General features: G+C 38.7%; 1 protein-coding gene across 2 annotated transcripts; it reads right to left on the bottom strand.

Moving 5' to 3' along the window:
- Positions 1-1,109: 1,109 nt before the first annotated feature.
- On the bottom strand, positions 1,110-24,147 carry LOC108664901 (chromodomain-helicase-DNA-binding protein 1). Of its 2 annotated transcripts, none has more exons than XM_047885313.1 (31): positions 23,894-24,147; positions 18,456-18,724; positions 17,919-18,153; positions 17,332-17,459; positions 16,715-16,819; positions 16,145-16,317; positions 15,319-15,488; positions 13,755-13,912; positions 13,043-13,172; positions 12,504-12,629; positions 12,064-12,163; positions 11,675-11,853; positions 11,269-11,408; positions 10,719-11,086; positions 10,427-10,548; positions 10,009-10,233; positions 9,539-9,688; positions 8,772-8,913; positions 8,275-8,378; positions 7,765-7,929; positions 7,358-7,468; positions 7,098-7,250; positions 6,527-6,719; positions 6,100-6,313; positions 5,565-5,751; positions 5,235-5,420; positions 4,790-5,050; positions 4,397-4,575; positions 3,937-4,209; positions 3,499-3,702; positions 1,110-3,326 (listed from the first exon to the last, which is right to left on the bottom strand). In XM_047885313.1, exons 1-31 carry the CDS (start codon positions 23,897-23,899, stop codon positions 2,963-2,965), a joined length of 5,520 nt encoding a protein of 1,839 aa, XP_047741269.1. In that variant the 5' UTR covers positions 23,900-24,147; the 3' UTR covers positions 1,110-2,962. The 2 variants fall into 2 exon arrangements, with proteins under 2 accessions (XP_047741269.1, XP_018007087.1); XM_018151598.2 differs by having other exon boundaries at positions 13,755-13,897.
- Between the last annotated feature and the right edge of the window lie 44 nt (positions 24,148-24,191).

Here is a 24,191-nt window from a genome sequence, read left to right as displayed (position 1 = left end):
GCAACCATCATTAGCCCAATAGACTTGTTGCCCATTATCGCAGATTATTCAGTTTGTTGCGGTCTCGACGCGTCGACAACGCCACTCATTGCTCCAATTTAGCTGAGCTGAACCGAGCTCCTCGATGATTTAACCCGAACTTTTGCAGGTAGCTCCAAACCCACAACTCACTGCTCCAATCTTGGTGCTCGGAAGCGTAAACACTGGACCAGCCGGGTGGATAGCTAGAGGTCAGCATAGCCCAAGTCCACAGTGCTATTCATATACCGTACCTTCCCGAGCGTAACGCAGCCGGGCATCTTCACGGCTTTTGACACAAAGCGCCCACCACAACAGCGCCGTTCAGTCACAGGCCGGAGCGCAGCAGGCCCTACCGCAACAGCTACTCCTAACGTAACGTAACCTAACCTGCGCCGCCTGTTGCGCTCCGGCCAGTTGGGCTCCGGCTCTGTGAAGCAGTGGCTGTGTTGTGCAAAGCCGGAGTTACCCACAGCTCATTCATCTGAGGCCATGTGTAGATATTGCATGCTGATGTTTACGAGTCAATGCCTGTTTACGAGTCAATTTTGTTACCCACGGCTGCGTTCCCGACCAGCCAGCCCAGTGATTTGCCAAGATTGTTAAAAATTTAGAATTTTACAGCGTCACAGTGGGTACTTCACAAAGCGTCACAGACTCACAGTGGGTACTTCACACAGCGTCACAGTGGGTCGAGTGATGAAAGTTCATCAAAATTTTACTATTGGCCAATTGCAGCAAAGTGGCCATTAGCTAGAAACTACACAAATAGCATAGTGAGTTGTAGGTTCGATACTCTAGTAGCTGATTAAGTTCTGCGATTGACAACAGGCTAAACACTGCTTCATTTTAAACGTTCATTTCGATGTTAACGTGAAATCAAGATTAAAATTAGTATTTTATCGCAGCATCAGGCAATTTTGATTCTCAACATTTGCAGATACAAAATTTTCAATTAGACGAATAAAAATTAGACACAATACTTTTTTGTGAAAGTTCTAAATATTGATAAGCTCGTATGTATTATGACATTGCACGCTCAACAGCAAACGCAAATCGTATTGCAATCGTAGGGTTGAATTAAAACGTAGTTAATGACCATTTCATTTAGAAAAAAAAAATCACTACATCAGGCAATATGAACAAAGAAAAATCATAAATCTCGAAGCTGTACAAACATTATCTTAACTTTAGTAACATATTACGTTAGCATAGAAAAAGCTTAATTACAATGCAAGACAAAAATAATTGCAGTTTCGCTGTGCAAAATGACTACTCTGAAACACGTTCCTTTAGATCAAAGGAAACCGGGATGGTGATCATAAATCGCTCATAAGCTTCGACACTTTATTCAATGTCATCATCTTTCACGAAAACTTTACATCCGCAAAAGCTAGACTAACATTACAAAGTTTCGCTTAGCTCGAGTGGAGTAATCAGTAGTTGGGGAAGTAAATTGCAATGACTTTCTTTTTTTCTTTTGCAAACTTTTAAAGGAACTTTCGAAATATTCAATACATTCATATATGAATGAGGAATATATAAAAAATTAACGACTCTTGATGATACGGATAAGGTGCAGAACGATGATACTCATATGAGTAATTAAACGTCTTCCGCGCAGGTCCAGATATCAAATGAGCCATTGTTCATGACTATTCAATTGTTCTAATTTCGTCTTCATAATTAATAGCTTAACGTAAGACTAGAAAAATAGAGACGACATATTTTAACATTTTCTGCAATACTAACATTTTAGGGAACACACCTTTAATTGGTTTCCCAGAAAGACCGACATCAACATAGCTGTTAATATTTAATTTGGTTTGACACTTTCCTATTTTTATCGAACAATATACATAAGTAAAAATACAATATACGTGTGAAGGGCTTGACGAAAATCGTAACAGGTGCATCTGATCACTGAATAAGGGCATGCTTTCTGGTCAATCAGCACTAAGAAGTCGGACTCGATAAATGTCTCAGCTTGAGGTGATATATATTAGCCCAATAAATGTTTGGAGTGTTGCGTAGAGACGTAACGAATATCGATGCATGAGGTTTTATGTACAGTCTCCTAAATATCTCAGTTTGAGTAGTTATACAAAGCATAATAAACGTCTGGGTCTTAGGCATAATCTAGCACTAAGTTAATATCACAACCATAACCTTCCTCCATTTGTGTTCTCAGTAACAACTCTCACTAGTATCAAAGGATCACGTGGCTATTATACAGTAGTCTCCGAATAAATACAGAAACCTATCCTTTAATACAGACAGAAAATAGATAAAAACTTCTTGTTACCCTTCAATAGTAAATTTTCGGCTATAAATCGATGGAAAAAAATAAATAGCATAGTGTTGGCCGACAAAAAAAGCGATAACAGGACATCAAAAACTGATATTAAAGAATCTGGAATTCTGAAAATCATACTCCGGTCTCATGGGATATCGAAGAATGTTTCCTGGACTGTAGGCACCAATGTTCCAAATGAACTTGTTAAGATGTTAGTTCTGTAAAAATGTTGGTTCGATAGGTACAGACTTGTTAGTTGGAACTCTGAAATTTACTAGTCGATACCGCGGCCTTTCCAGTCGGTACTATAGACCTTTCAAGTCGGTACTATGGACCTTTTAAGTCGGTACCCTGGGCCTTTCAGTCGGTACCCTGAACCTTCTTTCAAGTCGGTACTATGGACCTTCTAAGTCGGTGCTCTGGACCTTTCAAGTCGGTGCTCTGGACCTTTCAAGTCGGCGCTCTGAACTTATTAATTCGGTACGCTAGTACTTGAATATCACCGACGGTGTCATCCTGGCACTCATGAGACGGCGCCAAAGCCTGAACTGGCTGGCTTGTGGCTTTTAAAAATCGGCATTCTGCACTTGGCAGCAGGTGTTCCCTAGTTAGTTAGTATCCCGGATCTTATTCTTCGTTGCTCCGGCATCACACGTCCTGAATGCGTGGATCAGCTCTATTATTTTGATGTTCCTCTGGTCTCTTGCTCTGATGTTCGGCGGCCTGCCACCCCACAGCACCAACATCCCCAGCGGCAGGTGGCGACTCACGCCAGTCTCCTCTGTAGGCTTGATGGTAGTGAGGAGGACCGGAGGGGATGAGAGGAGGACCTCCATACATAGCTGGTCCTGGCGGGGGAGGGTAGTGCGGTGGTTGGTAACCACCATAATGTGGCGGGTGGCGGCCGCTGTTTCCTCGCCACTCTCCGCTACCACCTGCGCCACCACGATGGTAGCTTCCTCCGTACCCCTCTTTGTTGTACCCATCACGATGGTAGCCACCATGATATCTCCTGTGATAGAAAAAGTAAACTCAACCACGTCCTTTTAATTTAACCTGAGGATAAATCGGTTGTTCTCTGATCGTGTCTCAGTGAATGTCCATTTTCAATAGTAGGAATACTAATGGTATTAATAATGAAAAATAATGTAATTTTGAATCCGCGCTGAAGAAGTATTACTCACCCATCTCCTCTACCGCGTCGCCAAGAATCTCTGTGCCGTCTGTGATAATCATCATTTCTTCTGTCTGCACTGCGATCTCTGTCATCCCGTCTGTCACGTCGATCTCTGTAGTCAGAGCCGCCGTCTCTGGCGTCCCACTGACGTCGATCGTCGCGCCTCATCTGTCGGTCTCTATCACTTGTGCCAGCCGCATTGCGTCCGTCTCTGCGAAACAGCCTCAAACTTGAGCCTCGTGCTAAATATAAACTCAAAGAAAATAGTCGCGGTAAATGGAAAAACAGCCAACATACTTAATTAACAAAGGTATATCTATTGAGAATGAGAGAAAATTAATAAATAAATGACATCAAAACACAAGCTTGATAGTTACACGGAATTACTAGCTTAGTACATCTTCAACGCCTCTTTAACATATACCTATCAAGGCATTAACCTTACCCATTATACGTTTTCTTATTTGGAACTTCGTTTTGAGACTCTGGTTTTCTTTTCAAATTCGGCCTTTGATCATTCGGTTTGTTGCTGTCAGTGTTTTTTTCGTGTTTAGCTTTATCCTGTGAATCTTTGTGTTTTTCTTTCTTCTTTTCTTTGGGATCACTACCGCCTCCTTGCTGTAGGATTGCTTGTTCTTGCTTTTTGGTTTTCTTATAAAATTTATGGAGTTTCTTGGCGTCGTATTCAGTGAACTTTGAGACAAACCGCCACAAGAGTCTGGAACAACAGAACGTGATTAGAAGCGAGTCGTGAAGTGTAGATAAGACCTTGCATTTTTCAAACTGATCGTTGCAACATTAGGACTTTAAAACAGCCCTAAAAGAATCGTTGAAGAGTCTTTAAAAATTTCAGACATTTTTAATAATAATGCTTGATGATAAGTAAGGAGGAAAGATATACTCACACTTTCCAGGAATCGGTGTGTTCAGGATTAGTTGAACTGATAGCATAAGAAATGTGGTCGCCTATTTTAAGAAGGCAACGTTTGGTGTGTGCAATTTGATCTTCTTGACTGCAGTTATCGCCACCACCGCTGCTCAGTTCTTGTAAGAATTTCTTCATGGGACGCATCTTCTCTTTGCACTAAACAACCGAAAAAATGGCATACAATTAATTACATAAACAAAAAATAAAAATTAACCTTTTCATGAGTCTCAACTACCGAGTTACGTTCACATTTTGATTGCTTACTTGATTAGCCTCGATCTGAAAACGATACACGTCTACCGGAGACTAAGCGAGCTGACAATTCTTTTGTTCCGTTATACATTTTATCAAATAAAATTCACAATCTTACCTCTGACCATAATGGATGATTAGCATCCATTTCGATATCATCAACAATGGCAGTAGGTTCTCCATTGGCGGTTATATGAACGGGGCCTTTGGGCTTATCTTTATCCTTCTTTCTCTTCTTCTTTACATGTGCTGCTTCGACCTTCGGTTCCTTTTCCTCTTTGACCTTCTCATCTTTTTCTATTTTTTGTTCCTTCAGTTTGCTTTTCACTTCTTTCTCTTTTGGCTCTTTCTCGTCTTTCACGTCACGCTCCTTAGTTTCCTGAAAACATTGAACAATAATATTGTATGTTATTTAGTTTGAACCAGTAAAACTTGAAAAAATTCAGGGAAATGTTCAGCATTGTAAACCTTATCACATAATTTAGAATAATGACTTTTATCGCATATGCGATATAGAACAGTTCACGCCCAAAAGAAAAACCAAAGAGTTATGTACAACTCACTTTCTCCGAGGAAGGTTGCTTCACAGCTACAGGCGAAGGAACAGAAGATGAAGCAGCCAGCGCTGCAGGTTTGCTCACGTCGTCATCGGAACTGTCGTCATCAATGATCTCTTTTGAGATGCCCTTTGGTTCCTTGATTTTAGACGCCGATCTGCTCTTGGAAACCTTGTTGCTTCTAGTTTTTAGCTGCACATCGTTACGCACATGTTAAGAATTCGTAAAAGATGGGTATTAAAATTTGTTACAACTTACTATAAATTATAGGTACACAGCAGTAAAAAACATTGGCTGCGAGAGCAGAAAACATACGAGTAAGTAGGGGTTTTTTACCTTTAGTTGCGTGGTAGTTCCGTGTTTTCTGATGAGTTTCAGCAAATACTGCGCTCTGCTCTCCAGTTGTTTTGCTTGCGGCTTTAGGTCGCCATCCAGTAATATTTTGTCACCCAAATTCAGAGCAGGATCTGCTTTAATTTGTTCCCATGATCCCATGCCATACTCGTAAATGCCACACAATAACCTGGAAAGATTTTCAAATCGTATAATAATTAGTGACTTCACAGCGAATAATAGTTTTGAATCAGTATTTGGTCATTCATTGTATCAATAAATTTACAGTTTATTTGTAACATAGTGTGTGACGTTGAACAAGAACTTCTTAAATCACTGAGTTTAAATGTATCGTATATTTAAAGCTCGGCAAGAACTAAATAGTGAACAAAACATATCTAATACCAACAGAGTAAAAACCTGATTATAGATCTAAAAGGCCCTAGAATCGTCTTGCAGTCGGTTAGTATTCAACAGGTAATAAACAAAACTAATGCCATCAGGGTAAGAAACTCTCGTAGGAAGCTGTGATAAGCACCTGGAATCGTCCTGCAGAGTCCATGTGGTGTCCCAGTGCGTGTCTTTAACTTTCTTGAAAGGCAGCACCCAGCTGGCGCGCTGCACCGGGGCGTGGGGCACCGCCGTATCCAGGGGGGCGAGCTCCTCAAGAGTGGCTAACGTCGTCTTCGCATTGATAGATACGCCAGAAAGCTTGAAAGAATTCCCACTATGTTTGCCTCGGCGTGGTGGCCCTGTAAAAAACAATAACTTACCGAGTTATTATTATACCAATGATAACTCTAACAAATTCCACTGATTACTAAACAATAGTTTATGTTCACCTTTCACTCATCCCTTCTATTTTCAATCAAAAGATTTGATTGGTCCTCAACTCTAGCAAGACAAATATATATGCAATTTAAATTCACTCAAAGATACATGAGCAATAAAATTTTAGCACTGACCTTTATTTTGAGGATTGAGTAAATTATTCTTCTCGAGTTGAGTCATGAAGTTGTGGCAGTGATCTATGATAGTCTCTGCAAGGCGCTTCAGGTCGGCATGTGTTCTATCCCGCAGGTCAGCGTCCCTGCTGATGGTGTCCAGTCGCCGGAGTGGATTAGAGAAGCGCTTCATTGAGCGGAAGAACCGCCGCACCTGCACCGGCAATACGAGTATCCATTTCAATTTGTATTTATTCAAGAGTATTCATTCACAAATAAGGCCAGAGCAAGAGTCTCGATTCAGGAGTAAGTAATCTGAGTTTTAGCTAGATGACTTTCATCAGATTGGAACTCATCGTGAAATTTAATTTACAAAATATTGAAATGTTCACGACCGTTAGCGGCAAAGCACGTCAATTTGCCATCTAGTGCTTAAACTCAACAAGGATGATCAATAAGAATCAATAAGATAGTGCAAATGTTCCGAAACCACAAATTTTAAACCCGCCGCAAATCAGTCCAACAACTAAAATCGACCAACGTTTAAATACATAATTGTATTCAATTTTATGACAGACGTCGCCATTCTTACCTCAGCATCCGTGAAGCCCTTAACAGACTCTTTGGCTGCAGACGTACTGCCTTTGGGGCGGCCACGCTTTCTAGGGGAGCCTTCCTCTTCCTCCTTACCAGACTCTTCTGACGACGACGATTCGTCTTCCTTTCGCTCCTTGTCGTTTGTACCCTTAAGAGAAACAATTTCGAGTTCATAAAACAAAATTTGCAGTACCTAATAGGTTCACGTGATTGGTCAAAAGTCAGCTGGACAGGCAATATTTGCACACCACTCACGGTATTTAGCAGCGTTTTACGGTTGCGCGGAGCAAGGTAGAGCTCCGCCATCTCTTTGGCGCGAGCTTCCTCCTTAACTTCGTTGCGCAGACTTTCTGGGATGATTTCATCCTGCACAGCAACAGATTACAATTAGAACGGACGGGAAAAAGTTGCTAAAATTTTAATTCTGTCTTTCAATGTGTCAAAGATAAACAAAAGAAAATAAAAAATTTTTATTTTTATTATTCTGCACAACTATATATAGTGTTACAGGAAGGTTTTGATAAATAAGAGTTCAGTGGAGGAATGAATAAGTAGTCTTGACTTCCTTCTGTGGACATCCATGCGGTGCACGAGTTAGGGTTCACGGAAAGGATAGAGAGTGTACCAAGTAACCAATGCATTCGCACTAGGCGTTCACTTACCCAATCTTTAGTGTTTTCCTCAGGCACTGACTCAAGCCTGGAGAGCTCTTCATCTTCATCCAAGTTGATGGACGCGACTTTGAAAGCAGAAAGCAAGTCGTCACCTGCAGACGCTGGCCCGTCTTCCCGAGTCTCGGCGCGTCGCAGTATTTCATCAATGTCACACTGTAAAAAATCAAAATGACATACATCATCGAGACCAACGATGAAGCACCATAATCTTATGGAAGCCCTTCAACACATTAGAACTAGATGGCAGCTACATAATAGTCACAACTAATTACAATCCGCATGGAGCCAAAAAGTTTTTTTTTTCAATGCAACACTCCACAACCTTAAATTTTCCTTTTGTGTGCAGCATTGACACTAAAATTTGGTGACTGCTCTGATGGTATTCTTTGCACATTCAAATCCAATAAAAAAACGGATAAAAACATACTACGCAAAACGCCGATGCGACATTTGTACTGAACATAGAGACGTGAATGCATGCAATATGCATTTACTCACCACAGGCTCCTCAGTTTCATCATCCGCATCTTTGAAAAGCTCATCAGCTCCGAACTTTAGAATAGCGTTCAGTTCCTCCTTGTTGAAAGGGTTGCTGTTGTTGCCTGCAATTAAAAAACATTACTACGTCTAAAATCATGTATAATACATTTTATACCAGAAAAAGAAATCATTCCAAATTTATTTTGAAAATGTTATTAAAAAACAAGTGAACTTACCTAGCAAAAAACTGATCCTCGTATAACGAAGAAATTATCACGTGTACAGCATGAAAGGCTTACCACTTACAACCATCTTTCTAACGAGAAGCCACATACATAAAATTCTAATTAAATGTACTTTTACAAAACCTAATCATAACTTGAAAGCGTTAAACACTGCATGCACTCAGTATCCCATCACTCGTTGAAATAAAGTCGTACAGACGATCCATCAAAGACACTTCACATGCGAAATGCTCTACATTCTCCAGAATTCAAATGTCCAGAATAACTTACTGGACAACTTTTTATTGAAGACAGTTCTGCCGCTGGTATCCATTGATTGTATTACCAGATGATCCAAGACCATCTTCTGCTTAGCTCGCTCGATGATGTTCTCTTCTATGCTGTTCTTGGTCACCAAGCGATAAATGTTAACCTGCACGCATAAACTTGCTCATAATCTGAAGGAGCTGAAGGATTCAGCTGAAATCTAACTCGGTAAATGACAACGGGAATCTTGTTAGATTCAGGCACATTCAGAATTTCAGTCAACAGTAGGAGTTACAAAAATTAAATTGTAAATAAAAGAACGTAAAAGCAAACATAGACAAATACTGAGAAAATTTCATTCACCATCGGAAGAAACTCTTTAATTCAGACGTCACAACCCATGCTGTCAGTAGTATTCCTCACGTCACCTTCTGTCAAGTCACTGTACTAAGTCTATATATAAGCGCTTCAAGCTTACCGCCAGCCAGTTGTAGACCTACCTTCATTGTAACTTTAATCGAGCCTTATATTGTAATGGGATTATCTAATAATTACTCTCAGTGTTGACTATATATTTATTCCACCTGATATAGCATTTGGACAATAATATGAACCTTCGTAACTGAGATAAATTTAATAGTTTATCTAATAATAAATTAATAGACGAATGTCATGGAAAAGACAAAGTCCAAATAAATTATATCGGACACTTGCCAGCTAACAGAGGTTGTTATTTCATAATCCAGATAAACATAGACAAAGTTTGATAATTATATTAAATTAGAATGTACCTGATTTTTCTGTCCAATTCTATGGGCCCTTGCTTGGGCCTGTAGATCGTTTTGAGGGTTCCAGTCAGAGTCGAAGATGATGACTGTGTCTGCCGTGGCTAAATTGATGCCCAGGCCACCAGCTCGTGTGGATAATAAGAAGCAAAAATCCTGAAAACAATCGGAAAGGAATCTATTAGCTTTGTTTTAACACAGGGAGAACATAGAACAACTACTGATAAGAGACAATAATTTTGTTGTCAGTGATACCTCAACCCATTAACATTGCTGTGACTCAGGGCTAAGATGATGCACATCTATGGACGAGAAGCAATTTTTGTCGGTGGTGATAATTCCAGATAACGCCAAAAACATTGCCGAAAATCATTAAGAATACATTACAGCAGAATGAGAAAAGATTCAAAGGCAAAGTCAATAACTAAATATCCTGCAATGGTGCAAAAATATGCAGGTAGATGAAGACTACTGACCGTTGAATTTTCAGCATTGAAGTGGTCGAGGGCTTGCTTCCTTAGCTCGCCTCTGATGGAGCCGTCAAGCCGCTGGAAGGACAGTCGTCGTAGCTGCAGATACTGGCTCAGAATGTCCAACTGCCGCATCATTTGCGAGAAAATCAGGACGCGGTGGCCCGTCTCGTGAAGACGCAACAGCAACTTATCCAACAACACCAGCTTTCCAGAGCCTCGGAGTAATTGCTGCTCAATGATGATTATTACTATTAGCAACAAGTTCAGAATCATAATAAAAATTGTACAAAAGACCGTACAAGTCATCACCAGGCATCAAGTAGCAGTGTTACTAGAGATGTAAATGCTGTCCTAATTATAGTCAAAAGCAGGACAAGGAAACGGTTGGCACATCTTGATCTGTGCCGAAGAGCGTAGGTACCTGCAACATCTCGGTGGTGCCGTGCGCTATTTCCTCAGGAGCTTTGATGAGGAAGGAGTGGTTGCAGCATTTCTTAAGCTCCATGACTATGTTGCAGAAGCTTGAAGTCGACCCTCGAGTGCCTGCACATCATTCAAAACACTAAATAATCTTGAACTACAAAGATTAGAGTAAACGCATGATGAATAGAAGTTGCTACCGAAGCTAGTTTAAATAAATGTCATTCAAGCTAATAGTGCTTTATTTCAGCAAAATGCAAAAGCTGCAACACTCTCAAATAAAGCGCCCTTACCTTTTCTAAGCATCTCGTAGTTTTTGGTAAGGATCCATTTGTAGTATTGCTTTTGCTCCTTAGTCATGTCCACTCGCAGGATTTGTTCTACTTTGGAGGGCAACGATTTCTCAACATCTTTCTTGACTCTCCTCAAAAGAAAAGGCTCAAGTTGCCGATGTAACTTTTGGAAGCCAGTCTGCATCTTAGACTTGTCGTGTTGGGCCTCAAAGTCAGGCCAGCTATCAAACTTGTCTGGCATGATGAAGTGCAGCAAAGCCCACAGCTCCTTCAACGAGTTTTGTAACGGCGTCCCAGTTATCAGGAGCCGGTGGTTGGTTTTAAATTCTTTTAATGCCATGTAAAGTTGTGACTCTTCGTTCTTTAATCTGGAAGATATGTAACCGTCATAAGCACGGAGATTTTCACCGATAAAAATTAAGCAATATTAGTGATATTAACAATGATATGTTTTGGATGTATGATCAATATATAGGTTAAAATAAAAACTTGTATCAGCATAATTAATAGTTAAACTGAATATAAAGTTGACAGTGGACGGGAAAACTACCTGTGAGCTTCATCGATAGCCATGACGGACCACATGCACTCCTTGAGCTCGTCTTTGTCACGCAGCAATATTTCGTACGTTGTTAACACTACATTGAACTTGAGACGCTTGCTTGAAAATGCCCACTCATAATCGCGAATCTGGACAAAAAACCTCTGAGTGAGCATTACAGATTAAATTATTCTAAATCTTAGAAGTTTAGAATGGATTATACATAATGAGAATCAGAACAAATTAAAGAAGTTTCAATGAATACACGAGCAAAAAAAATTCAATTCAATTTAAATTTGAGCAATTAAATTAAATTTAAAAATTAAACGCTGAACGCTGAAGCAAATTTCATGGAGTGGCAAATGAAATACAAAAAGATGAATTAGTATACAAGCATTAGTATTGATTTACTTACAATTTTACGTGAATCTCTGTCACCAATGTAGGATATAACATTCATGTCAGGAGCCCAGAGAGCAAACTCTCGTTCCCAGGCGTTGATTGTGGACAGCGGCAGAACAAGAAGATAAGGTCCGTACATGCTGTGTGTGTGGAACAAGTAACTCAGGAACGATATCGCCTGAATTGTCTTACCTGAAAAATACATAATTGCAATTTTTCATGACATGTTACTTTACCTTTGATTCCTAAATTAAATCACGGTATACTGACACAAGTCTGTTTATTAAGGACTGCCCAGTAGGACAGGCAAACATCGTAACAATTGGCGGTAAAATGATCAATAATTTCACTACTCAGATAGAATGAGTAAAGAGAATTAGTAAAACTTGCTCAACAACTCACCAAGTCCCATCTCGTCAGCAAGGATGACGGAGTTGTGCTTACACCAGGCGTGCACCAGCCAGTTCAAGCCTTGCATTTGATAGTCCCGTAACTCCAAATGCTGCAATCGGAAAATACTTTCATGAAGTAAATAATTTTGAAAAAAATTTGATAAAGTACTAGCAGCAGTATTTTGGTGATGAACTTACAGGTAAGAAATTAAACGATTGGAAAATGAAATGCTCATGATTAATACCTTCATACAAAAAAAAATGAATAATATAGCAATAATTCAGTATTTTGCCCTAATACGGTAGAAATTAAAAATCCAGTGTACGAAACAAATTATACATTATATCATATCGGTTGTAATTATTAATACTAGCCTCAACAAAAATGCTCATGTAATCCACCAATTTATTGTAAGATTGTTAAGTTTAGTTTTTGACAAGCATGTTCACCTTATCAGAAGAACCGCCCAGGAAGTCAGGCTGCTCTTTGATCGTCACGAACTTGGGCCGATGTTTGAGGGCTGGACATTGTCTCGGGGTGCACGTCGACTCTTCCCTTCTTTTGAACATTTCCACCTGGATATAAAGAGAAATAATGTGAAGCGTTAACTTCGAAATTAAACTAGTCAATAAACTTGAGCATCTTTATCAATTATGCATTATAGTGCGCTCAAAATATGATATATGGACAGACAGAAAAGTAATTAACCAATTTTGTTTCAGAGTAAAACCACAAAGAGGTGAATAATTAAAGAAAACAAGTTGGTGATAGGCTAGTAAGGAGAGAAAAATTATACATAATGAAATGCTACGTATGAACGAGCCCGGTGTAAAATTTAAGTGCTACGTATGAACGAGCCCGGTGTAAAATTTAAGTGCTACGTATGAACGAGCCCGGTGTAAAATTTAAGATGCCTGAAGGCAGGAGCAAAGAAAAAGTAGATCATTCAAAATCGCCACTACGAATTATTTCAATGCTGTAAACAGACCTTGTCAGGGAAACGCTCTTCAATAAATGACGCCACTTCCCACGTACACTCGGAGTACGGCAGAGCCTCCCACTTCACGTAGTAAAATTCATTGCCATTCTCCTCGGCCATGGCAAAAATACGGTCAGCGCTGCAGAGTAGCGTGCAAGTTTATTAACATCAATATATTATTAAGCTGGCATGTAAATAAATAAATTATTAAGCAGGCATGTAAATAAATAAATTATTAACCTAGAAAGAAGAATGCACGATTCACAAAATTTAGCTCGATGGGTAGACTAGCTTAAAGAAACTTTGCATCCCAATTTCCACCAGTAGAAATTTCAATAAAACACTCTTTCTGTTTCTTAAAAAATCCCCAGCAAAAATCATCAGTTACATTCATAAGATGCCAAATGCTCAATGATTAGACTGAAATTCATCTCAGTCTAAGCGCATAAAAAAAAAAAATCAGACTGTAAAAGTAAATTAGGTACAAAGAAGCAACGCCTTCAGAAAAGTTCATGTTTACAACATAGCAAATCATTCTAACATAAGTGACAACGACATTATTAGGCCTGCTGCTGAGTTTAATCATCCATATAGCCAGCGTATTAATCATAATTTATAGTCATTGTTAGAAAACTAAGTCAAGCAGTTGCATGGTGAACCACCGTGAATTATCAAATATTATGAGTGCAAAATCAATAAGATATCTAGCAGGCGCTCTTACTTGATATGTGAAAAGTTGAGCTCCCGCTCGAGCTCAGATTGAATCTCCAGATACTCAATCTCTTCCGGGGTTGCAGAATTCTTCCAGAGCATAAGCTCCTCTTCCTTCCTGAGGAAGTTGTCGAGTTTCTTCAAGCCTTTCACCTGGAAAGCATTGAACTGGCGTCCAGAAGCATCGGAAGCACCACACGATTGCTCGAGATTAGACAAGCGGTAACAAAGAAGCAGTAGCCACCAGTGAATAACCAGGTAGTATTATAAATAAAGCCACAACCCAAGCAGGCAAAAATACTTTCATGTGCTGACATTACAGGGAACTGAACTGCACCAAGTTAGAAGTGAAATCATATTAATTGCTTTGCCACATTGAATAAAACTCCATCTTTCCCGCATTTAGATTACATGTTGAAATTCGAAAATAAATGATAAACCGAGCTAAAAAACACCAATAAAATAAAAACAAAATTATAAGCAGCACCATGCCAAGCAAGCAAAAGGTTTAATGCATAAAAATTTTAACTTCATAAATTAGATGATAGCATAAAAATGAAGCAAACTCAATAGGAACAAAACAAACTGCATCAAATGAAAACTGTTAAAAAATTAAACCAAAACGCATTAGTTCAGTTAAGATTCCGTGAACAACAGGATTGATTCCGTGAACAACAGGATTAAGTATAGGAACACATAAAACTACCCGTGGATGACACACGCACATAAAGGAAGTTTCAGGAGATCACCATAATCACGGAATAAGTGTGAGGAGTGAGCGGGATATATATATATAGGCATGGCGACCTGCTCAAGCCCAATTACAGTCAGGAAAAAAATCTTGCCATAAACACTAGTATGGTGGGGGCTTTACAGGTGCAACATGAACTCGACACTTGGTTATGAAACGTACAAAAGCAAGCCGAGTTTAGCAGCAAACAGGCGTATTTCTGAGACATAAGTTCAATTAGCTGTTGTTTAAGCATTTCCAGAACATAACAGAGGTGACAATCACAAGCTTTAATGAGAAAATGAAAGCACGAACTTCTGGTGCAAGTTAAACCACAACACCATTCAGAAATGCAACTAAGGGACTAGATCATGACCACGCACAATATTTGAACGAGCGCTCATTATTTTAGGCTACTCGATAAATCCTTCTAATATGTACACAAGTGCTAGAGTAATACAAACGTAAGAGGCATTTTAAAAAGATTACATTTTTTGTAATCAAGTTCCCTTGCGATTGGGAACTAGGGCAGCAGAATATTCTGATAAATGCGCTAAGCAGATAGAATAGAACATATTGTGATAGACTATTGCATCAAACAAAATATTTCAGTTTATTGTAGAACTCAATCTTTATCCATCAATTTTTTAAAGCAAAATAACGGGAGAAAGACGGAAATATTATATTTTACAACCCGGAAAAGTTAAAAATGATCAACTGTTAGATTTTCTAACATATTAGCTTCTTCAAAGTTACAGTAGGCTCGGTGAGAGTATTGGCTGGCAATAGCACAGAACTACACATTTTTTATGCATACATTCTTTGAACATCATGAGGCTCTCACCTTCTGTGTTTTAAGCGACTCTTGAGACTCCCATGTGTTATGTATGTGTGCCCAGCCCTTCCACTTCACCAAGAACTGACGCTCGACTTGGCTGGGGTCTTCAGGGTCGAAGTCTGTGTTGGGGTCGCCCTTCTTCTCCACCTCGTATATGTAGGTCTGCATGCCCACCGCTGAAAAAATTATACATCATTAATATTTTTGGACACACTTTCATTTCAATAAAACACCCGCGACCCTAAAATTGGTAAATTAATATGTGAAACAAGATCTAAAATGAGAAAAATAAATCGAGAATTTTAAATAATTCAAATAGTAATATTGTAAACAGACTAGGTGTTGTGATTCATTTGAAGTCAGCTCTCAATCGTCATGAATCAAATATAAAAATTTTGTTCATTTAGGAATAATTTCATTGCAAGTATATTACAATATTATTGAATCATTTGGCCCCAAAGCTGTACGTAATAGATATTTATTCGGGCTAAAATTTAGATCCTGATACGAAAATTCTACAGCTCTTTGTGTGAACTGGGAATGACAATTTTGTATAGATATAAACTCAAAACACTCTAGACAAGTAGGCAGATTATCTTCTATCTGAATGTTCGCTATCATTCGCAGTGTACGAGTCTAAATCTAAAACTAAAAAAAATTCCCATCCTCTTATCTTTATTTTGTTGTTTTCTGCCTGCATGGCCCTTAGACCATACCTCAACCATAATTCTTGCGCTCAACACTATAACTATGGTAATATAATTGTCCTATTATTATGCTTATACTAACGCTCATTCGCGGATGAGCTTGACGCAGGTTTGGCGACACCCACCTCCCCGTTTGCCTATCCTATGGTGTATAATTTTCTCAATGGTCTGTGCATTCTCCTCCTCTGCCTGCTTGGGTTTACTGGTCTCGTCATCATCGTCTTCAGTGACGTAGCTGTCGTCGCTGTTGCTCTCGTCTTCCTTGTAGCTTATTGCGCCGCCTGAGCGCGCAATTCGTCTGAAAGCGGCAAGACAATAGTGTACAACTGATACTTAATCTAAAACACGACACGCAAGATTTTAACAATGACTAACAGATAAGCCACACAACAATGACTTAAGTAATTACATACCAAGCCACAGCAAGGAAACGTGACTAATTTCGGTATAAGATGCATTAATCTTTGCAGTGACAAATGCACCTTATCTTGCAAAAAAGAATCACAAAAAGCAAAGGAAGATTTTCTTCAGTGTACACATGGTAAATGCAATTTATAAACATTTTCCAAATTGACATTAAATCCAACTAGACAAAATATATTACTTGTTAAAATAACTTCAAGTGAAGTATAATTATGAGAAATAAGCCCTATATATATAAAGCCATATAATGATGAATAAATTTCTCAACATACCGGCGCTGCTCCATGGCTGAGCGCTTGCCCTGCCCTGACGTGGCCGGTCGGGGTGCTGGGCTAGCGTCTGAGTCACTGCCAGATGACCCAGAGCTTCTCCATTTACTGCACATACGAGAAACCAATCAACCACTGCAATAATAATAATTATCAATATAATTAGTAATTATACAAACTAAATAAAAATTACATTAATTAAATAATGCGATTATATTAATGCTGGAATAATTCATTGTCAGCAGTAAACATTATTTGAGTTAAATAAAGTTTTGAATTCATGACAAGTTGGCAATAGAGAAGATAAAATCAAACAAATTACGTACCAAACAATTCATATGCTGAAATCAATGTTTTATTGTTATTTTTAAATTAACTCAAAAGAGAGCTTTAGAACAATGATAATAATATTTATAACCAAATCTCAAATAATTTAGTGTTCATAATTATCTAATAAATTTTTCCTTTTTGCAAAATGAAAAATCAGGGATTCCTTACAATTTTTGAGTCAGATTAGTTAAACTATAGAGGAACTATTATCATAGTTTTTATGATGCATGTGCAGCAAAAATGAAGCAGAGCATAAAATATCCTGAGTGCAAGCTTAGGAATCTGCTTACTGAGGTTTAGATGACGCAGGTTTTTTGCTGCCCGTGTCACGAGATGCGACAGGTGCCTGTTGAGGAGGCTGGCGTCTGTCTCTGCCTGAGCGTCTCACGCCATACATGTCAGGGTTGTGCTCCCAAGCCTGCAAAAAATAAACATTTTATAATTATTACTTGAATTATTTTAAAACAAGAAATTGTCAAAGTTCCATGTCCGTCAAAGTCAAAGTGTTGGTCAATGAACAAAAAGAGTGCTACTGGTTATGTTTGATGATAAATATATATTAAGCTGGATAAAGAATTACAAATCTAAACCAATAATTATGTACATGGAGATACAAAGTATACTTGTTGCTGAACAGTGGCAAATAAGTGACACTTGTGTTAACATTTCTTATTTTATAAGTGGATCAGAAAGTATAATGGATACCATCATAAGCATATAAACATGAGATACTGAGTTAAATCATGAAGTAGATCAGGAAATTAAAATTTAACTGCATTCTCAACATTTTTTGGTTTGCCACTAACACAAAGTGAAGTTAAATTTGTTGGCAACCACAAAACCGTAGATTGTTATGTACATATGGATAAAAACTTACGGGTTGGTTTTTCTTCTTAGTTGTCCGATGGCTGTCACTTTCTGAAGAACTATGAGAGTGTCCAGAAGCATCACTATCAGCATCATCTTCGTCTCCATTGTTGTTTTCAGCTTCACTATCAGATGAAGCATCTGATTTGTCTTCATCATCATCGTCATCATCATCATCTGACTTTTCATCAGAATCAGACCCATTGTTGCTGCCATTAGAATCACTTCCAGAAACACTGCTGCCTCTGCCAAATAAAACAATTTTACTAATTACAACACTTTCCATACACTAAATTCAGTATTGGCCTTCACTTACCATATAAATGGGTGAAGAGCTGCTGCTCAGATGAGCATCAGCTTAAAGCACAGAAAATAAATATTTGACATGCACATCAAGGCAATAAGTTACCTCAATGACAATTTAATAAACTTGTTAATTATATTAAATGGAAAAATATATCAGTTCGATATTCCAAAAAAATATTACATCATGAAATCTGAAGGATTTAATTAAAGACAAATTAAAGTGTATCAACTGGGGCCACACCTCTCAGATCTGCTGGCATTAGCATTTCTGTCAGATGAAGTTTTGTTTTCTTCATCATCCTCCTCATCATCAGAATCTTTGGTTTTGTGTGACTCATTGGTTGTGTTTGATGACCTGGTGGTGCGGGATGTGTTGGGGGACTCATTTTCCTCCTCATCGGAAGAAATCTTGTCCTTGGTGGTATTACCATCATGTGGGGATGGGGAGGCATCAAGCAGTGAAGAGCTGCTGCCAGATCCATCCGAGTCAGACTCACTTACTTTGTGTTCCTGTTGAATAAAAAGCACACTTGGATAATGAAAGTCATAAAACAAACACAAAACATTTGGTGGGAACAATAAGGTTACAGCCCTGAAGAAATTAAAATGGAACAACTGCAGTTGATTGAATTATTTTCAATACAGCAAATGCATCATGAATTTTCATTTCTACATTTCTGATTGATTATTAATCAATCAGAAATATAAACCAATCAAACCAATAAGTTGACATGGGGTCAGTGCAGTGAATGTACTTCTGAATACTTGACTATGAGTGACTTGACTGCCAGATGCAAATGTCTGACTTGAGATCACCACATCTGCAATCCATAATCCAGCTATAGGAGTGAATGTGAGAAAGTTTTATGTTTAATAAATTTCAATCCCTTCCAAAAGTGGTGCCATTGATGTGCAGAATGCTATCATTGATCAAACTCCTCCCACAAACAATTCAATACTTCTACAATACTTCAACTCTTTTCATGATGCTGTTTTTGTTCAATGTGATTTGCTGCTTCTGTAGCAACTGTTCCATAAGAAAGACACTGGTAAGTGAACAAAAATGTGATTGCCCAATAATCATCATTAGTCTGTTCAAACTTCAGATCTAAAGAGCAAGAATTTTACTTTAATTCTTCTCAATTGTAAATCCAAGCCTCGCAGTATTTTAGCAAAATTCAATTTGTATGTGATGTTTTAAATTGATATATTATATAGTTATTTCATTTAAAAAGCTTTAATATTGATGATTGCATTCTGAATGCACCACATCTACCATCAATCACATCTACCATCAATCACATCTACGATCAATCACATCTACCATCAATCACATCTACCATCAATCACATCTACCATCAATCACATCTACCATCAATCACATCTACCATCAATCACATCTAGTTTCCTTGGTCTTGTTCATAAGAGGCTTCTAAAAGACAGCTTTTACTATGGTTTAGCATTTTAAGTTCATGCCAAATTGTTTTGTGGTAGGCAGTGAAAGTGAGCATGATGGAATAAGAACTATTTTTCTGTCTTTTTTTCTATTTTATGTATTTTTCCAAAGTCAAAAAATTTATATACATAAGTCATGTTGAAGCAGTAGAAGTTGCCAGTTGATTATGACTTTGGGTGATAGTGTAATGATGCTGTCAGTGGTGTTTTAAAAATGACTTTTGATTTGATGTTCATAATTTTCACATTGTAGTAAGTAAAATATTATAACTTAGTTGGAGGTAGTTGTTGACTTCCACCCAGTTCCTCAGCATTGCTAAGCTGTTCCAATGATGAAAGCAATAATTGCTCTCTAAACCTGGTCCTTCATTTAAATAAGAAAATATTTACACCAAGATACCAGACTATGAAGTAAGGCCTTTTAGGTCAAAATATTGGTAGTCGTTCGAGCTTCCCATGAAGCCATCTTACTCTGAAATTGACTTCCATGTAAAGAAGCAACAATAGTGGCAGAAATGATTCTCAGAGCTGGTTAATTTTCAATATCCCTGATCTGCTTCAAAATTACATTCAATATCATAAATATGATAATGCTGGTATTGACAATACCTTACTGTTCTATTAACCAGACACAAAAAAGGAAGGGCTCAGACTCTAAAATGGGGTTTTATATCAAGATCAGTGGTAAGCACAGTCCACTAATTAGCTAACCACTAATTAGCAAAGCTAACTTTTTCCTTAGCTGGTGTGCCACACTGAAGTGATGGCTGACTATGTCAACATATGTCAGTCAATCAGACACGTCTTGTGTTACACAAGAGGTGATTGGTTGACAATAAATTAGCATCATTAAAGGGACTATAAATTAGCATTATCAAAGCCAAAAAGTATGGCCTCCTTCACCCATGTTGTTCTTTTATTTTGCTGTAATCTGGTGTTGAATACAGGGGGACTAAAAAATGACTTTTTTATTCATTTATCCAAAATCTTTTAAAATTTGCTGGAGTGAACTTCAAGTCACTTTGGACAGTTCTGCAAGTTTGTCAAGATGTCTATATTGATCTATAGGGATTTGGTCCATAATTTTCAGAACATTTTTTCAGTGCAGTGAGTGGAAGTACAATTTGGACTAGTTGCCAATTGAAATTTCCCAATTTTAAAAAAGGGAAAACTATTAATAAACTTGCATTCTTCCATAGCATCATCTTTGAAGGATGTCTGAAGCATTTTGTTCCCAGTTCTTCACAGAAGAAAGCAAAACTTGATGGCAGCTCACAAAAATCAGACATCATCAGAAAAACGACAAGTGCACAGAAGTTTCGCAAAAAATTGTGATGTTGTTGTTGTTGTTAGTTGCCCAGGACCGCTGCTCGGCGGTACCCCTGCAATAGCAGCGGCTCCGGTGGAGGAGGGGGGAGCGGAGGTTCCACTCCAAGGATGTTGGAGATGGACGGAAGCGATGAGAGAATAACCGCAGTCAGTCCAGGGTTAGACCAGAGGTCCAGTGGGGTAAGCGAGGTGGGATGCAAAAAGCAGTTGAAGAGGTGATGGGAGATGTGGTCCATTGCACCACACTCAGGGCAGAGAGGGCTATTAGCTGCACCAATGTGGGCAAGGTACAAGTTGAGCCGCATTGAGTAGATAGAGAGTAGGTGCTTCTGGCCGCTCTGGGGAGGGATAGCTTGCTGGATGAGACAGTGGGGGCAGGGGTCAGCAGCCACTTATTGGGAGCTGCTGAGGCCAGGTAGGAGGAGACAGCAGAGCTGTGCAGGGTGCTGAGGGCAGTGGAGTAGGTGCTGGGGGGGGGGATCTGTCCTCCAGCAGGTGAGAGACCAAAGGGAGGAAGGGGGTCTGGGGTATGTGCTTCATGGGACAGGGCCCCGATGTCTGGGTGACGATAGGGTAGCTATTAGCTAGGATGGTGTGATTGAAGAGCACTGGCAAGGTACTGTGAGCAGAGTAGAGAGAGGTGTTCGGCCACGGGTAAGACCTCAGCTTTGCTGTGCAGGTGGGAAGCGGAGGCTATTTGAAGAGATCCCATGGCTATGCGGAGGGCAGAGTTTTGAATGGTTTGCAGCTTAGAGATTGCCAAAGGAGAGGTGTTAGGGAACCACACTGGGGGAGCGTAAGTGATGAGAGACTTTATAAGAGCCTTGAAAGTCACCAAGAGGGTTTCCTTCTGCTGTCCCCAGTTGGTTCTGGCAAGTGATTTGAGGATGTTGAGGTGACTTCAACGCTCACAACCCTGTGTGGTTCTCCGCTACTCAGGATGACTGCGCGGCTGCCCGAGGCGCAGCCTTAATCAACCAAATAGACTCCAGCCAGTTCATCCTCCTCAACCAAGACACTCAAACAAAAAAATTATGATAATCATACATGGCCTTCTAGCCTCTAGAGCAGCAATGCTTGGCATCCTAATTGATAAATGTCCATAGCCCAGAGTGCAGAAAGTGCAAGCAGTGTCACCAATATATGGATTTTTAGTCCAAAGCATCACCAGTCATTTTCAAGATAGGTCACCAGGTAATTTTTAGTAAGAAAATGCAGCTAACAACTTTGATAGTATATCCCTTACTCTCCACGCACTGCATCATTGCAACTGATTTCTGAACAAGCTTCACCGCATCCTGATCTATCTGGCACTGGACTGTCTGGACACACAAGAAACCTTACTGTGTGTGCTTGCAGTCTTCCAGATTTGTAATGATTTCAAAGTAATTACTAAAATGCAACAATTTCAATCCAAATGTGATCATCTGGCAAGATCATCTGAAGGCATAAATTTTACTGCTGCTGCGACGCCAAAGATCTTTCAATATTTACCTACTTTCTGCAACCTGGTCCATTGAATATGCACATACTTGGAGAATGTGGTATAGTGGTATGTACTACTAATTTTGCCCATCACTCAGAATGTCTGTTTTTTAATGGTTGCTTCTTATATATCTACCTTGCAGTTGCAAGCCACAACTAGAGCTTTCTTGTTGTTTGTGGAGCTGCAAGATTGCTGTTGGATGAATTAGGCCTACCTCCCATCTTAGGTATTATTTATTAAAGTACGTGATCAGGCTGCAAGATTCCAAATGTATCAAAATTCATCACTTTAGAGCTGTTATGTTTCAGTAATAAGTGAGAAAATTCCAGTCCTGAGTCAGTCATAAAAATAAATCAATTGATCCCACATGATCTTTTACATTTTCTGATATTCATTTAGTGATTCTCCTCTCCCAGGAACTGTAACCTAGGCCACTCACTTTGGCAGAATGTCTCAAGCTTATTCAATGCTTCATGCTTCAGGCAGAGCTCTGCAACCTTCCCTAAGCTGTAAGCAGGCTAAGCTAGAATTTAAGAAACTAAAATTAAACTGAAAAAGTTTTTATGTGTTATGAAAGTAATGAAACCACCATGCAATTTTCAGTGCAAAATAGTCATCCAAGTCACTGGAGTCATTGATGTAAATTAAATGAATCTGAATTCAAAAATCAAAGATAGGTACCTAGGTAGTTTTTGTGTAAAAATTTTTGTTGGCAGGCTTGAAATGCAAGAAGTTAATTCAAGCTATCCCAAACTGGATCTTTATATTAAGTTTTTTTTTTTATACATAGATATCCATAGCAGTATGAAGTTTGAAATATAAAGTAGGAATTAGTATATTATTACTTAAATACAAAATTTAGATCCAGTATAAATCAGAGTCAGACTTATTGCATCATGTCTCAGTCTCAGTAAAGAGTTTCTAAACATGAAAAACAGATAAAATACAGATTCCCTTTTGTAGCCCAAGTACCATCCTATTACAAAGATTTACTAATTTTTAGCTTCTTAAACATAACTCGTTGACAGCTGAAGTGAAAATACTATCGTGACGATTTAATATTTTGAAAGGAAGAATATAACATATAAGCCCCGAGGCTTTGCAGATAGCTAGCAGCCTAGCACCGGTAGAAGTTAATACCAAAAAAGTATAAATTTGTTTTCAATTTAGTGAATAAGACTAATTTTATCCTATGAAAGTAAAATACCAAGTTTTAAATGCGTTGCTTTTTCAATCTGAAAAGAAGTTACGTCAACCTATAAATTAACTGTGAAGCATCGTATCAACTATCAAGGACTGTAGAGTCCAGCAGCAGACAATGTCACCGCCATTTATTGTTTTCAGCATGAAATTTATTTTCTCTAGATCAGCATTCAGCACATCAATTGATTTAATATTCATTTACAAACCTTCATTGTATATTCTTTTTATATTGTAAAATTTTTCATCCACGCCAACGCTCAACTTTTCTATCTCCCGAAGTCACGTCGACTGAAGAATAACTTTTGAAGTCGAATATGCAGTTAACTTACGGAATAAACTAATAACGCAATCAACTGTATTGCAATACTTCAAAACAAAAGTACGTTCTTAGATCAGCTGATTATTAAACGACGCGGTGAAGACAAGCACGACCTTGCATCTCGTTGTAATTGACTGTTACTATCGCCATTTTGATACTATCTAGGTCTTCTCTGATGTTGCCAT

The sequence above is a fragment of the Hyalella azteca genome, unplaced genomic scaffold (genome assembly GCF_000764305.2).
Source record: "Hyalella azteca isolate HAZT.00-mixed unplaced genomic scaffold, Hazt_2.0.2 contig17509, whole genome shotgun sequence".
Classification (NCBI taxonomy): domain Eukaryota; kingdom Metazoa; phylum Arthropoda; class Malacostraca; order Amphipoda; family Hyalellidae; genus Hyalella; species Hyalella azteca.
The sequence above is the reverse complement of the archived record's forward strand: the minus strand, read 5'-3'. Positions and strand labels throughout refer to the sequence as shown.

Coding starts and splice junctions, on each gene's coding strand:
- LOC108664901 (XM_047885313.1), bottom strand. Junction 9,689..10,008: donor TCAATGCTGAAAATTCAACG/GTCAGTAGTCTT, acceptor GATTGTTTTCAG/GATTTTTGCTTCTTATTATC. Junction 6,720..7,097: donor AGGGCTTCACGGATGCTGAG/GTAAGAATGGCG, acceptor TTGCCGGTGCAG/GTGCGGCGGTTCTTCCGCTC.